Source organism: Pimephales promelas, chromosome 10 (genome assembly GCF_988280905.1).
Source record: "Pimephales promelas chromosome 10, fPimPro1.hap1.1, whole genome shotgun sequence".
Classification (NCBI taxonomy): domain Eukaryota; kingdom Metazoa; phylum Chordata; class Actinopteri; order Cypriniformes; family Leuciscidae; genus Pimephales; species Pimephales promelas.
Genome location: NC_142778.1, coordinates 34,957,572 through 34,975,201, shown reverse-complemented (window position 1 = coordinate 34,975,201; position 17,630 = coordinate 34,957,572). Strand labels below are relative to the sequence as shown.

General features: G+C 36.5%; 2 protein-coding genes across 3 annotated transcripts in view; one reads left to right on the top strand and one right to left on the bottom strand.

The window, feature by feature from the left end:
• Positions 1-15,125, bottom strand: part of ryr1b (ryanodine receptor 1b (skeletal)) — a 126,852-nt gene extending 111,727 nt beyond the window's left edge. The window contains 2 exon segments of the mRNA XM_089116626.1: positions 12,662-12,735; positions 14,973-15,125. Coding sequence (XP_088972752.1) covers positions 12,662-12,709 — 48 coding nt within the window. The 5' untranslated portion in view covers positions 12,710-12,735; positions 14,973-15,125.
• A 2,225-nt stretch (positions 15,126-17,350) lies between these two features.
• The window catches only part of rasgrp4 (RAS guanyl releasing protein 4), a 27,868-nt gene continuing 27,588 nt past the window's right edge, over positions 17,351-17,630 (top strand). The window contains exon 1 of one of the 2 annotated variants that reach the window (XM_089116524.1): positions 17,351-17,630. This exon is cut by the window's right edge and continues 259 nt beyond it. The gene's annotated coding sequence lies outside the window, so the exon portion shown is untranslated. The other variant, XM_089116526.1, reaches the window with a different exon arrangement.

Here is a 17,630-nt window from a genome sequence, read left to right as displayed (position 1 = left end):
CACCCATGCTATCCTAACTCCTATTACACAACCCATTTCACACTAATAATTCTATCCTCTTTAGTTTTATAAAACACTAACTCTATTTTACATCAGATATATAGACTCCTGAGTACTAAACATGCTCACATATTTGTGTGTCCCTCAACCATACTTTTAAACGACTCCTAAAAATAGAACTTAAGACTTGGAAGTAAACGCCCACTGCTGTGATTGGATAACAGTTTTGCATATTATAATGAGTTTCAACTCACTCGTCGGTGCACGTGGGGGAAATTGTTTTGAAAACTTCCAATGTTGTAAAATGGAAACCGGAATAATTCGCCCATACATGTTCGACCCAGAGTCCGATCCCGAATCGCAGGACAATGAACAAATAACACCTCAATACAACACCTCAAAAACAACGGATAATTCAGCGTGGTAAGATAGTGTTAATTGTTTATGCTACTTTTAATGTATCTTATTAGGTAGGCATCTATGTTATTTAGCTATGCTTGTAATGCGCAAATTGGTGGGCGGGGCTAAACCGGCCGTGTTGAAGTAGGCGTTGATCTTCTTCTGCGGGGGTGGTGTTTTATCCTCTTTGACGTCATAGTTCCCCACTTTGAAAAACGAGTCGTTTGCTGAGCCTGGTGTCAATAAAAGCTTTTATTTTATTTTTCACAGTTCTGAAACTTACAGGATATTCTTAGAATATGATGACCTCAAGGAAAATTTGATTTCTCAGTTTGATTTCTCACCCCTTTAAACCCCTGTTCATCACTCACACTAACAAAACAATTCATTTTCATAGAAAATGTCACGGCATTGAGAAGCCAATGGCTGTAAAAACCGCCAGGCCATACGAAATGGGATAACCTTTCAGAGGCGAGAATGTGCTTGATACGTGTTTTTACGTATAACTCAATATGCAATATCCATATGTGCAGAATTATCACTCTAATAATAAACTAAATGCTGTGAAAATCATCTGCTAATTTCTGTTGCAGATATAGATATTCATACACACTAGATTGCAGATGCTAACTCGCTCTCATGGTTCGTCTATGGCGGACGGCTTATATATAGCAGTCCATAGACAAGACACTAATGAGGCATCTATATATAGATGGCAAGGATGGTGTATTTTTTTAGGCCAAATTCAATGGGTTTTTAAATCACGCTCTAACTCGAACCACAAGTCGAACCACAAATGACGTTCATACAGTTCAGAAGTTCGCTGAACTTCATACAGCTCACTTGGCACGTTGTTCGTGGTTCGACTAGTCGAGACTGTTTTCCAAAGATGGCGCCGCCTGTATACGCGAAGTGAACTGTCTTTATAAAATATCTTCTTATTAAACGGTCTGTACACTTACAAAGTTCTCAATGCTTCGTTTTGCATGTATGGACCCTCATTATGTTACTGTGTTAGTGTGGGGCTATTTTGAGCCTTGATAGTGGTATAAACTAGCGATTTCTTTTTACTTAGTAAATGCCCCCATTACTAGCGTTATACACTAAAGTTTTTAGAGATAAAACTATTTACATTCGATTATCATGAAAAGAAAAACCTCAGAGAACGGTTGACTAGGTACCGATGTGTTATTAGACCAAAGGTTCATTTTGCGCCGAAGTTCTCACTTGAAACATTACTGCAGTCCTCTTGGCCCTAAACATGTTTTGCTGATACCTTCCAATTTCATCCATCTTTACACTTCTCCTGCTCCTCTCTCTCTCTCTCTCTCTCTCTCTCTGCCCAGGGCCTTCCCCCACTCCTCAGCATTGCTATTTTAGGCGAGTGCACCTGTCATTCTCACATTCCCCTCCACTGCTGACTGGCAGATAGTTCAGAGGCTCTTTCAGGGCAGAGGAGGGTCTGTGATCCCACAGCCACAGAAAACCAAGCATTAACTACAACTTACTATTATACGACAACAACTACTGTACTTCAACTGCTGAGACCTGTCACACACACCGCTCTACGGAAAGCATTATGAAATAAGACTGTTATTCAAGAAGGGTGTATTCAACTGATTAAAAGTGACAGTAAAGATAAATCTTTTTTAAATAAATGCTGTTCTTTTTAACTTTCTATACATCAAAGAATCGGTTTCCAGACATATTTGAACTGTTTTCAACATAAAAAAAAACAAACGCATGTTTTGTGACACTGAAACTAGAGTAATGATCCTTATAATTCAGCTGTGCATCACAGGAAAAATTTACTTTTTTAATATATGAAGAGTTCAGATGCAAAAGCCTCTAAGTGCCATTTGAAATTTTCTTCTAAAATGATCATTTTTATCAAGATTGTATATTCAAGTTCAGTAATTTCACTTAAATGACAATTAATAGGTAATCCTCATTGCAATTTAAGTGAAATTACTGAACTTAAATATACAAGCTTGATAAAAATGATCATTCTAGAAGAAAATTTCAAATGGCACTTAGAGGCTTTTGCATCTGAACTCTTCATATAGTTTTTCTGGTACCACTTTACTTGAAGGCGTGTGCATAAGACTAACATGACACCTTCATATTCATGACATGAAGTGTTATGCATGTTTGTGACAACTGTCATTAAGTGCCATTTGCTCAGTTATGCCATTTTTAATGCAAATATGACATCGTTTGAACACTCCTTCAAGTAAAGTGTTAACGCATTTCTTTTAAATGTAATATTATAATGTACAATATTGCTGTATTTACTGTATTTTTGTGTTGTTAAAAACATTTTTTAAAACATTACTGACCCAAAACTGTACTGTTTATACAAATGTTATTCACATAATTTTTTATGAATTCCAAAATGTACGATTTAATCATTTTAATTTATATTCACCAATTGCTGACGTGAAATTTACAAGTTTACATCAAATGAATCAAACCTACCAACTTTAAACTTTGCTACTGAAGCTTTTTATTGTAATATGTTGAGTTTCACTCATGTTAATTAAGTTTTTAGCACTCAAAAAATGATGCAGCCATTTAGGTGTAAACTAAAATCATTGCAATATTCACTTTATTTGAATATATTTGCTTAGCGAGTGAAACGCATACTGCATACTACACATTTGTAGTGTAACATCTGATAAAACTTCTTTGATATTAAAACACTGACTAATGGCACAGTGATGGAAAATAATATATGACAAACTTTGGTTGATAAAACAAACACATTGTGTTCTCAAGGCCTAATATAACTACTATCTCTCTGTCCCAGGGGTCTATATGAGAGGCTCTCATCACTGATGCAGTTTCATCAACTGTTGAAAACATCTAGAGCCCTTAAACATGAAAGATCCGCAGTTTTATGAGTCATAACCATGAATTTCAATAGTTTTGACTCACAGAAGCTCGATCATGTGCTTAAGGGTCATTGTTTAGAGATATATAACATAATCCTAATTAATCTTGGATCTCTGTTTATCCAACAAGAATTAGATTGCATTATTTTCCACAGAAAAGGCTCAAAAAGAGACATTCGCCCAAAAATGAAAATTCTGTCATCATTTACTGACCCTCATGTCATTCTAAACCTGTGGAACATATAAATAAACATTTTGTGAATTGTCTCTGTGTTTTTTGTCCAAACAATGGAAGTCAAAGGTAAGTATATCTTCTTTTGTGCTGAGCAGAAAAAAGAAATTCATACATGTTTGAAACACCATAATGATGACAAAATCTTAATTTTTGGGGTGAACTATTGCTTAGATGTTGTCAATGAAGAGTAGTATTCTTTCTATGCAAGTAAGGCAGCTTTCAGATCGTTCTGTTACTTTTACAAAACAAATAGAGCCAACAATCCAGAGAAACAGTGAAGAAACATTAAATCAAACATTTAAAGCAGAAAATATATATAATCTTATAGTCCAATTTCAAAATTGGGCAGACAACATTGATGTTCACTGTAACAATCCAGGTAAAGATGAGGAAATTGCATTGTATTTCATTGCTCCCTGCAACAAGTGCAATGAAATGCACCATAAATTGAAGACATAAATTAAAAACTTCATCTCTGCTCTCAATTTAAAAACTTGCCTTCTGTGAACCCTGCATGTACGGTAATCACATTTATCTAACAAACACATCAAACACATTTCTTGCCTGAAACTTGTTTAAACATCATATGAAAAAAATGTGACAAACCATAACAACTTGAATTGTCCTGTTTATACGTTAACTCAAACTCTCCCACCATCTAGCTTCAAAATGAATCACAAGGATTCATCACCCTGGGTCACATGACCGAAAAGGATACAATCACTTCCTTGAAGTGACCATTGCATGTACCCATCGCTGATAAACTTGTGAAAGGGCCCTTCGTGAAGTGATTCAGATGTTCACTTTAGTTTGGAAAGCCCCAAAACCGCCATTTGGAATTCGCCATTATGCTTTCAAAGCCCGAAATTGCCTACTCTACCTTTAATTATGTAAAATACATAATTACTAAATTATCTATTTTGTCAGACAACCTTCTACTTTAAAGGTTAATTGAACTATCAAATGTGTAGAAAAACTTAATATGTGACCCTGGACCACAAAACCAGTCACATGGGTCAATTTTCTGAGATTAAGATTTATACATCATTTGAAAGCTGAATAAATAAGCTTTCCATTGATTTATGGTTTGCTAGAATAGGACAATATTTTGGTCGAGATGCAACTATTTGAAAATTATGAGGAAATAAATATGAGAAAATCGCCTTTATAGTTGTCCATTTATGTTTGAGCTTGTGCTGCATTCACTCACAAAAATAAATGTTGTATATATTTACAGTACACTGTAAAAAATATTTTCAAGATTTGTTATCACAACATATTTTCTTTTGTCAAATCAACTTTACAATAATTTATTTAGTTAGTTGAGATAACTTATTATTTTGAGTTTCTGATGGTTAAATTAATCTACTTCATTGTATTAACTCACTTTTTCCAGTTCAATCAACTTAAAATTTTAAGGCAACCCAGGTTACTTACTTTTTTAAGTTAAACCATCAATATTTTTTTACAGTGTAGAAAATTGACTAAATATCTTCATGGAACATGATCTTTATTTAATATCCTAATGATTTTTTGGCATAAAAGACCAATAAAATGTATTGTTGGCTATTGCCGCAAATACACCTGTGCGACTTGTGACTGGTTTTGTGGTCCAGGGTCAGATCACTGATGATGCACTTGAATAATTGGTGTTTTTGGTTAAAACAAGAGAATACATTTTTTGTTATTCCAAACTCATAGATGTTTTAGCTAATGTTTTGTTGTAAAAGTTGTGTTATTATTTAAGTCACCATTATGGTGATCAGCATTCTCCACAGTGAAGTTTCTTCCATTTCTTCCCACTCAAAGAAGCAACTTTTTTAATGATAAAGGAAGTTCTACATCAATATTGTAATGTTATTGCTCAGATTAATTTAAAATGCTACTTGAACACACAAGAAAAAACATAATTTTTTAGTTTATGTTTGTAAGCACAGACATAAATTATCAACTTGATTTTTTACAGTATAGATTAGTAACTGTGTAAATAACTATTGTGAACATAGCATAGCAATTGTGAATTGAATAAATGACTTAAAAAACACATAATATTGATGATGAGTAGATAAAATATTCTACAATTACTGTTTTTAATGTCATATATTCATGTTGGTGCCAAGATCTCTACATTTATGCATTTAGCAGACGCTTCTACTCAAAGTGACGTACGACAGAAGGACATGAGAAAAGCTACGAAGCTGCTACTGTATGTGTGTTATAATTTGAACACATTACAGTGCAGTAGTGGACTCAAGGGGTCAGTAAAGGTTTCTAGCTGACGTAAGCGATTCTTCTGGCGTGCCATCAGAGGGAACACCTGTTTATTGTAAAGATGTGACAAATGCCTCTGAGCAGATGGTGTGTTAGAGGTGTAGATTCGATCATCTGTGGGCTAAGCAAAATATAAGCCCAAGGAAGACTTCCGTTTTACACACTCAAGACCTGAGGAATCTTCTGAAGAGCTCATGGTCTAATCCTCCATCTCACACACACACACACACCATGAAGAGTCCCCTGTGACGGACAGGCCCTTATTGTGGGCTCTATCTGCATAACTGAGCACTAAAATTAGTGCTTCTAGATCCTTCTTGCCTCATTTCTGAGGCTGATCATCACAAAATTCCATCTTTAGACTTGCAACATTTTAAATAAACCAGTTAAACCCCTCAATACCATATTATGTCACAGTAACCACTAAACCTTTTCTCTCTTTACCCTTATTTTGTTCTCTATTACTCATGCACAAATCAATGAATTATCATTTAGAAGTGATTTCAGGCTCCAATTCACAATAGTTAGATGCTTTTATTAAACACATGTAAAAACACACACATACTCGCTGTCCTCCCTATGGAAAGACGAAGTAGGACACAGACTCTCATGCTCTCCCTCCTGAGTGTCAGGCTCTTATAGTGGTGGAACTATAAAAGGAAACGGCTGTTATAGCCTGGAACCCGAATACCCCCTCAAATGCACTCCAACACCACTGATGCTATTCTCTCTCTCTCTTTTCCATCGCTTTATTTTCAACACCTTTAAGAAGCTCAGTTAAACCTGGAAAAAGCTATCAGGTCGCATCAATAGCAGTGGCTTGGCTGGCGCAGGACCTCTTTTGAAAATATGGCATCGTGAATTGTCACATTTTAGATCCAATTCTCACTATTAACTAACACTTAACTACGACTTTTGCCTCAATAAACTCCTAAATTCCTGCTTATTAATAGTACAAATAAAAAGAGGAGCCGGTGAGAATTCAGTGTTCTCCAGCGGTAACGTAAATCTCTTTATTAGATGATGCAATACTACTACTAATAGTAATAATATTATCAATAATAATTTAATTACAGTAATGTGATGATTTATTTTGCATAGAATAAAGTTTGATCGTACGGAGGCATATTGCATTCACTTGAAGAAAAAAAATCTACTCTGTTTTTCTGAATTAACGAGTTAATTTTTCATGAGAAAAAAACAATTTTGCTCTGTTTTTCTGAGTTAATTTTTCATGAGAAATTTTTTTTTTTGCTTTGTTTTTCTGAATTAACAAGTTAATTTTTCATGAGAAAAATTTTTTTGCTCTGTTTTTCTGAATTAATGAGTTAATTTTTAATGGAATTTTTTTTTTTTGCTCTGTTTTTCTGAATTAATGAGTTAGCAAAAATACATTTTCTCATGAAAAATTAACTCATTAATTCAGAAAAACAGAGCAAAAACTTTTTTTTATCAAGAAAAACTAACTCATTAATTCAGAAAAACAGAGCATTTTTTCTCATGAAAAATTAACTAATTAATTCAGAAAAACAGAGCATTTTTTTCTCATGAAAAATTAACTCATTAATTCAGAAAAACAGAGCAAAAACTTTTTTTCTCATGAAAAATTAACTCATTAATTCAGAAAAACAGAGCAAAAAAATTTTTCTCATGAAAAATTAACTTGTTAATTCAGAAAAACAGAGCAAAAAAAATTTCTCATGAAAAATTAACTCATTAATTCAGAAAAACAGAGCAATTTTTTTTTCTCATGAAAAATTAACTGATTAATTCAGAAAAACAGAGTAGATTTTTTTTCTTCAAGTGAATGCAATACGCCTCCGTATGATCGAGCTTCACTCTTAGAAGAAAAGGTTCTATCAGCGCTATGTATTTGGATTCTATACACTCTTAAAAAAAGGGTTCCTCTGAGTTCTATATAGAACCCTGGGGTTCCATACTTGGCCAATAGAACCTTTTACCAAAAAAAATGGTTCTAGAACCATTTTGGAGTTCCATATATGAAGCGGGGGATGGAACCATTTCTGGTTCTAAATAGAACCATTTCTTCTGAGAGTGGGGAGTCAGGGCTGTTTTGTAACACTATTAGGTATTATAGTCTTATCACTCGCCTGTATTTTGTTCCATAATCATGAAGACTTACAAAAGGAGATGTTAGGAAGAATATCCTGCAGTTACTTTTTCTTTTTCATTCTGTAAATTAAAAGGTGAATGAGAACGTCTCTGTCAGCTCAATTGTCATGTGAAAAAAAATATTGTAACTTTATCTTTATAATAATGGTTTGCAGATTTAATGTTTTACCATTTTTGTGTCCTGAAGTAAATGACCCTTTTTCTGTTTCAGTTCTAAGAAAAGCAGTGGTCCTATTAAACAATTTGAGAGCATTTGTGTGTGATTTGAGTTGGACTGAAATCTGAAAACGTAAAGAGAATGACCTGTTTAGTTGGCTTAAAGTTTATTAAAACAACTGATTTTCTTTTTTTTATATTATAGTAATAACTCAATGTTTTAACCAATTGAAAAAGCTGAATAATCGTTCCAAACTTACAGATTAGCCAGAAAAATAATCAACGATTAATTGTTCTAATAATCGCTTTCCAAAATAATCGTTTGTTGCAGTCCTAGAGTGTAGTATATAATTTAACAGCGGGAATGGCGGCTACATTCGTATAGTGTTTGTCGCGACAGTTACAAATAAAGCTACAATAAGCTCATCATGGAGCGAACTTGTCAATCATCTTGATGGATGATGCAGAGGAAAAAACTGACTAATAAGAGGACAGTTGTACGCACATGTGACTTGCTTAAACACATTTTAGTACGTTTTGAAAGGTTGCCTTGTGAAAGCGAACCAAACCAAGAAGAAAATGTAACATTGTATCAAAATAAATTTTTGTTTCGGAACAAAACAAACAATCTGTAGGCGTGAACACACCCAAAATGTGCCTTGCCGAACCAGGCTCAAGTGGAAATATAACTGGAACCATTTCTTCCCGTTCCTACCGTTCGGCCCAATGGTGGAAACGTGGCTATTGATTGCATACAAAAGGTCTAGAGACGTGTTTTTTAACTTTTTACAGACATAAACAATGGGAAAGCAGTGCAGAACAGCCAGTAGCCCTCAAACCGTATTCACTTTATAGCCCTTAATCCTGTAATTGTGGACAAATGTGGGCACAGAGGACTCAGGTGTGATCCTAATTTTTATTTATTATAAATGTTATATCACTGTCTTCGATAAAGTTTTGTCTATCCATTTATGGTGGGTTTTTTTTTATTTTGGGGGTATTTTTGAATTTCTTTACTTCAAAAATTACCATATTTTCTATGTAAATTATGCTTATTTTTATGTTTTATTATTTTTTAACCACATTAAAATATCATTCCAATACGTTCTTAGAGCTAAAAACCTAAAGATGAAGTGACTTTGCTGTCATTATTTTGACTTATTTTAGAGTGCTCTAAATTACAGTTTTTCCCATTCATTTCTATGGGTGCCCATTTTTGACCCAAATACAAGATTAAGGAGGTTTTTCTTCACCCACTTAACATTGTAGAATTGAGTCAAAAAAAAAATTGTGTGTGTTCTGGAGGCAAACTTAGGAAAAGTAGCCATGTCTTGTAACGCTCAGATTAAGGGAAGTATTTTTAAAAAATAAATCAAAACTATTTTGTCCACATTTGTCCAGAATACGGTTTTAGGGTTAAGAACATTATTGTGAAAGAGTGCCATGTCATGTCTCAGAATAAAAAACACCAAAGGGCTTTCCTGAAATGATTCCCCCAAGGACACATACTGGTGAGCCCTTCCGAAAACTGCCAGTTCTTGACTGACCCACACATGCTGAGTCACTGTATGGCTTACAGCAGTTACACACACTCTCCTCACAGCACACAATACCTCTAAATCTCACATAAACAACACACTTCAATGGTATGATGCTGGGATATTGTCATATATGCAGATGAAGATTGCAAATGTGTTTTTTAACAACAGTTAAGTAAAAGCAGAAAAACTAATAAAGTTGGATCCACTACAGATCCATAATTATTAAAACACACCGACAGATATTGTGTTCTCTCATATACATACTCCCTTCCACTCATCCCTCTTTTCCAGTCCTCATACAATGATATGAAAAAAACAGAGCGAGTAAGTGGGAGTGAAGAGGAAGAAGTGGGCCGTTTCTAACACACACACACACAAATATAGTCAAGTGTTCCTTCACACCAGATGACACTAAACATCAGCCACAAAACTCAACTAAAATAATTATTCATGTAAACGAAAGAGCAAAATGTTCATTTGAAATCTAATGATGCCTGAAAAAACAACTCTATAGTCTGCATCCTTCCCTTCCCGACAACAATACAAAAATGTCTTTACTCTTTACGCACGTGTGGGCTCAGAACAGCTGTGAGACTTTGTATTGGTGTCTCGTGAAGAATATAAAAATTTGACCCCTGGTCATAAAGGCGTGAGGGATTCTTTGCAGCATTGTCATCCACATACAGCTCTAATTAGCATTCCTAAATGAGGCATGAGGGAGTATTATGAGAGATCAGCTGATCCCACTGGCAGACTGACTGACGTCTCACAAGACAATCTTCAACATCCAATGCATCAATTTATAAAACTGTCACAACTCTACATTCTGATTGGATGCATCACTGCTTGGAAACTGTAAATATATGTTTTTAAAGGGGTGATCAACTGAGAAATCAAATTTTCCTTGAGCTTTTGACATATAAGAGGTCATCATAAAAATATCCTGTAAGTTTCAGAACTGAAAACGTCCTTGTTAGTCCAATAAAAGCTTTTATTTTCAAAGTGGGGAACTAAGACGTCAAAGAGGATAAAACCCCACCCCCACAGAAGACGATCAACGCCTACTTCAACACGGCCGTTATAGCCCCGCCCACCGATTCGCGCATTACACGCATAGCTAAATAACATAGATGCCTACCTCGTGATGACAAACCGGATCGAGTGTGAAACTCATTATAATATGCAAAACTGTTATCCACTCACAGCAGTGGACGTTTACTTCCAAGTCTTCAGTGCGAGACGCCCATAAAAACTGTGCGTTTTTGAGCTAGGCTCAAAACTAGGGTAGAAAATAGCCTATTACTTATTCATTTTGATGTTTTTGAATGGAAAAACCAAGCGAACGCCATAAGTTGACCTCAGACAACAAAAGCCATTTCACCATATTCAGTATATACATGAAAATATTTCTTAAATATATACAAGCATGTGTGTGTGTATTTATATATATATAATAATTAGGCTATATATTATGTAAACACAAACTTTTATTTTGGATGCGATTAATCGCGATTAATCGTTTGACAGCCCTACATTGTGTTATGTAAATTCGTAACGACAACATTACCCCATTGTAAAAATCCAATTAGCACAAACATTTAGGCGAGATAAATGTAATAATTTTTCCTAACCCCAATTTCCCCTCAAATTAATTCCAAAACGAAATTCAGGCCCTGAATGTATACATTTTTTTAATAATTTTTAAAGGGTAAGAGCCTGACTCCACCCACTGGCAATATTTGAAAATGCTGAAAAAGTGGGCAGACCCCAGTGGAGATAGAGGGGACGAAATAGATGCTAAAACACTCTATCCTGATTGTTTTCAATACTCACAATCCCAATTCCTGACTCCCTACAGTGGTTTTGACGACACAAGATTTTATACTGCCAAGGGCGTAGCTCGCGTGGTGACGAGCTGAAACCTGCGTACAACACGAAGTGCGGAACATCCAATAAGAAAATTCAACTGCAGTAGCCACCGTTCAACCTGAAGAGGGCAGCACTAAGACGTTTTTACACCATATATTGTAGAATTAGAACACTTTATAAACAAATGTCAAAAAAGTTACTTATATCAATGACTGGTATTAATAAAGATCCATTCTTACAGATCATTAACTAAGTTTAAGTGTTTAGTTACTCTTTAAGCTATCGTCTGGCTCCCATTTAAAATTTGCTGAGGCCCCCTAGTGGTCAATCTCAGTTTCAAATTTTCCACTTCTCTCAATCTCCAAATTCATGTCGCAAATGCTGTATAATTCCAGTTCTTCTTGTTCTTGTTCTTGTTCAGCCGAGTGTGTAGACAGTGCTCAGTTTGAGAGATGAGGGGCAGAGGCCAGCTGTCCCCCCTCAAGGAGCTGGCCTGCTTGTTGCGTCTTACTCTCCACTTCTAAAAGTCTCTCCTTTCCTGAGGTAAAAATAGCTAACGATGGAAACAGATGCACCAGCCGCTGTCCATCCACACACATTCACATACATCCATCCAAAGACAGAATCTTCTGGAAGAATATGCGGAAAGATGCAGCACTTTCAATGAGTTCACACTCACAGTCAGCAATAACAAAAGCAGGACGTGTCCCTGATAAGAGACTATCAAGTCCATAAGCAGATCAGAAGACAAGTGGGCCACCATAAAAATAGTCAACTAAACACAGGATGAGAAACAAAATTGTCCACAGTGACAATTTAACCTGAATAAGCCAGGTGCGTGTGGATGGAGGAGTTAACAAAATATCTATTAGGGTGTCAAGCACTTGACAAATAAATTAGCATGCAAACGGATCTACACTCACATGCAGGAACATCGCTAACAATTTACAACAACAGAACCAAAACTTCAAGATTGAGGGGAACCAGATATAAAAGTTCAAGAATCTTGAATCTTGTACCTACACTCCTTAACCACTAGTCTAAATACTGGGGTGGAGATATGAGTGTCTAAAATAGAGTTAAAACTATTTAGTTGAGATTCAACTTTGAGTTCTTCCAAATAACATTATTATTGAGTGAAAAGCAGGTCAAGCGACACTTACCGTCCGTAGGAACTGTATCTCTTCATCTCCCCCCTCTCCCTCTGCCATCCTTCTCCGAGGGTTATTTGCAGCTCCTCAGGAGAAATCAGAAAATCCTTCCGTTTTGTCCTGTTTCAGTGTCTTCTCTCTCTCTCAATGTGTGTGTGTGTGTGTGTGTGTGTGGGTGTGCTGGAGGACAGCACGAGTCCTCCTGTAGCTCTCACGGTGGAGTGAGAGAGAGTGACAGAAGATTCAGCACTGCTCCTCTCTCTCTCTCTCTCTCTCAGATCCTGCTTACACACTCACACACTGCAACCATATTTGCACAAGTGGGCCACCCCCTTTGCCTAAAACTGATCCTCGCACAACTCTAATGAGCTATAAATGGAAAATGCCTGTGTGTGATGATGTCTGGCGGAGAAGACACTAAGAAGACACACATGTGCTCATACAGGCAAATAAATGATTATATTAATACAAATGTAATACATAATATACACTTACCTCAAGGATTATTAGGAACACCTTACTAATACTGTGTTTGACCCCCTTTCACCTTCAGAAGTGCCTTAATTCTACACGGCATTGATTCAATAAGCATTCTTTAGAAATGTTGGCCCATATTGATAGGATGGCATCTTGCAGTTGATGGAGATGCACATCCATGCACGAAGCTCCCGTTTCACCACATCCCAAAGATGCTCTAGTCTATTGGGTTGAGATCTGGTGACTGTGGCGGCCATTTTAGTACAGTCAACTCATTGTCATGTTCAAGAAACCAATTTGAAATGATTCAAGCTTTGTGACATGGTGCATTATCCTGCTGGAAGTAGCCATCAGAGGATGGGGACATGGTGGCCATTAAGGAATGGAACAATGCTCAGGTAGGCCGTGGTGTTTAAACGATGCCCAATTGGCACTAAGGGGCCTAAAGTGTGCCAAGAAAACATCCTCACACCATTACACCACCACCAGCAGCCTGCACAGTGATAACAAGGCATGATGGATCCATGTTCTCATTCTGTTTACGCCAAATTCTGAATGTCTCATCAGAAATCGAGACTCATCAGACCAGGCAACATTTTTCCAGTCTTCAACTGTCCAATTTTGGTGAGCTCTTGCAAATTGTCGCCTTAGTGGAGATGAGTGGTACCCGGTGGGGTCTTCTGCTGTTGTAGCCCATCCGCCTCAAGGTTGTGTGTGTTGTGGCTTCACAAATGCTTTGCTGCATAACGAGTGGTTATTTCAGTCAAAGTTGCTCTTCTATCAGCTTGAATCAGTCAGCTCTAATCACTCCAGCATCAACAAGGCATTTTCGCCCACAGGACTGCCGCATACTGGATGTTTTTCCCTTTTCACTCCATTCTTTGTAAACCCTAGAAATGGTTGTGCGTGAAAATCCCAGTAACTGAGCAGATTGTGAAATACTCTGGCACCAACAACCATGCCACGCTCAAAATTGCTTAAATCCCCTTTCTTTCCCATTCTGACATTCAGTTTGGAGTTCAGGAGATTGTCTTGACCAGGACCACACCCCTAAATGCATTGAAGCAACTGCCATGTGATTGGTTGATTAGATAATTGCATAAATGAGAAATTGAACAGGTGTTTCTAATAACCCTTTAGGTGAGTGTAGATTTAATGAAATACTTAATAATAATAATAATAAAAACCAAAAAAAAACCACATATATACATATGTATATATAATTATTCACAGTATATTAAAATATAATTTAGTCATGGATAAAAGTTGTATTAGAATACTAATGGCTACATGCAGGAAGAGGCAGTTTTGTCAAAAATGAAGGTGAAAAATTCTCTGAAAGCTGTCGTAGTATAATGACTTTTGTCTGATGACCTTTCTCAAATGCAGAAAATATTTACTTTTGGAAAATACTGTATACACTATCCACATTATTATGTCATTTTAAGACTGAAATTTAAATGATAAAATCAACAGCCTAACAGGGCACTGAGCCAGCAGACCAATTAAACAAGCAATTAATGAAGATAGATAGATAGATAGATAGATAGATAGATAGATAGATAGATAGATAGATAGATAGATAGATAGATAGATAGATAGATAGATAGATAGATAGATAGATAGATAGATAGATAGATATGTCTAATTATATATTCAATCATATTTCCCTGTTCTGCATGCACAGAGATTACTGGTCGGTCGGCTAGACAGAATGACAGCTGCATAAGCAACACACCCCTAAAATTAGTCTAGGACAATCAGCCAACGTGCAGCACTCATCAACACACTCATCCTGACCACGAACACAATGAAATATGACATCACTGCTGGCATCACTCCTTACCTCCACAATCTCCATCTAAGTGTCATCTCCGTGCGTGTCCCTCCTCTCTCCTAAGCCCAGCTGCAACTACATCAGAGTATGGAGTAACAGGGATGCTGATGGATTTTGGGGAGTCTGAACTTCAGAGAGCATGCTCAGACATCACGTAATGAAGACTGGGAACCCGAGTACATTTGCTGAGCACATCCTGTAGTCCTTCAAAGTCACCGCTAGATGGCAGTGTATCATCTCATAAACTCACTACGGGAAGAAAACAGAAGCTAGAATTATTTACAAAAGTCTTTGTTTAAATATGAGATGTGTATTAGGTTTCTATATTACATACGACTATGATACATACTAATAATACTCTTTATATGATAATGAAATTACTGGTTTCTCAATAATTTACTAAAACGCTTCCCTACGGTACTCATTTTCATGAATACGCTTGACAACTGCATTACGGCTTTTTAAATGAAAAGCGACACTTAATTAACTTCAATTTTGTTAGATATTAATGATATTGATGATAAAAAAGGTTATTAATGATATAATCACATTTAATTCCTCCTTTTCCTGAATGGAAAAAAGTCCAAATTAATTTTTCAAAACTTCCGTTCCAACTGTCTCCATTTCCGGGCGGAAACGAGCTCAGCGACCAATCACAACTTTTATTATTTTTATTATTTGTAACAATAAATTGTGTTTTAGCCTATATATGGTAAGTTTTCAACAATTATTTGAACTGTTTCACCATTTTAATCACCTTGCAGCTGTTTTTCTTGAACAATTGAACAGCACTACGATAGATAGGCCTACATTTTTAACGTAGCCTACATTCAGTGTCTCAATTAATATGCGTAAAACTGCCTTTTTTGTTGATAAAAATAAAATGAGAACTCCTTCAAACAAAATAAAGAAACTTTATAAAGAAATATTGTCTACATGGCCTAAACACTGTTTCCTAATACCAAGTTCCCACATTTCATTGTAGAAGCAATAACTGGCTATAGTAACTAGTATTTTTGGTGAAACCCATAGTTTGCTAATAATATTTGCTACATTTGTGCTCTGGCTGGCCAACAACAGATTAAGCAATTAATAGCTTGATAGAACCAGTTTCTAGTAGGCACATTTTTAGCTGAGGTTACCATTTATGAATACATTGAAAATTTTTAACACTGATGTTGGGTGCCGATGTGGTTGAGTTATGCAATCGCAACTGCAGAATGTGCAGCGAGAAACTTGCTGATGATGTCAAAAAGAAAAAAATCTACAAAGATAAGCAATTTGAGAAGTCCAGCTCCACCTGTTACTGACAAACACACAATCCTCCCTCAGATATAACTCAGTAAAATAAGCCAGTGCAAGTGCTTCCTTGCCATATGAAAGACTAGTTTAACCATTTGAGGAAGTAAACAAAGGTGGAGTGATGAGCAAGGGCTCTGTTGCAAGTTCATTTGTGGTGGTAAAAAGTACACAAGAACACATGAACGCTTCTGAAACAATTTCGATATATCTGTGTCCGTTTAATACAGAGCAGGCGAGACACATTTCACAGAATTGATATTCTAGGTGTCATTCTGAAAGATGGTGGTTGATTCATTCACACTCGACAGAAGCCCCCCTCGTCTGGCTCGTAGGAGAATCCCACCTCTGTGTGAATACACACACACGCATGGGCACAGGTTCCCACAGAGTTTGCATGCAGACACACATGCAGCAGTCTTTCCTATCATCTCCTCTCCTCCATCTTCAACAAGGCATCCTTTCAGTGTCTCGCTCCAGCTGCACGTGGAGGGATTCAACCCTGGAGACACTACCTTACTGTTAACGAGAGAAAAAGAAGGGATGATCGGATTAAAAATGGACCCGGGGCGAACAAATGAACAGAAACAGCAGGTACAGACACGCGGCGATTAGACGGTACGCGGAAATTCGTGGAAAACACACCCGAAGGCTCACTCATTTACCTGTGGCCTGAAGGCAAGGAACTGGTACTGAAATATGTGTAAAAACACAACACACACATAATGATTCTCCCCTTACACTAAACCATAACCCATCACACAAAGCTTTCTGCCTTTTTACATTTTCAAAAACCATCACTTGGTATGATTTATAAGCTGTTTTCCTCACAGGGATCACGAAATGTCCACATCCACACAAGGTCACGAATTTTGGATTTTGCCATCGCTTTGGGGAAATTTTGTCACACACTCACACAAGAAGCTAATGAGAGCAAACTCTGGACCGAATCCCCAGTCCCTGTCCGTTTTCAATCGGCCTTTCAATGATTTTTAATTTGTATCACTCACTCTCACACTCTTTCCAAAGAGCTCAATCCCTCCCTCTCTTCATTCTCGCTCACTTTTTTCTGTCACACACATGCACGCAGATGACAGTTCCCGTATCTCTCAGAGCCAGTGCCTGTATTTTAAATAGGGACTTGTTTGTATTGAATGCAGTTTGCTGTTTGTTGTGATTATGCTCATTTCGAGAACCCTTTTTTTATTTCAGGGTTTTTTTGTTTTTGTTTTTTTTCATTTCTAATGCGGTCTCGTTGAATAGGCGTTTGCTGAACTTTCTTTTATTTATTGTTTTGGTAACTCTTTGCCCTGTGGTTGAAGTTCTCTAATAATATTCAGAGAAACAGAAAAGAGGGGGAGTGTGTGT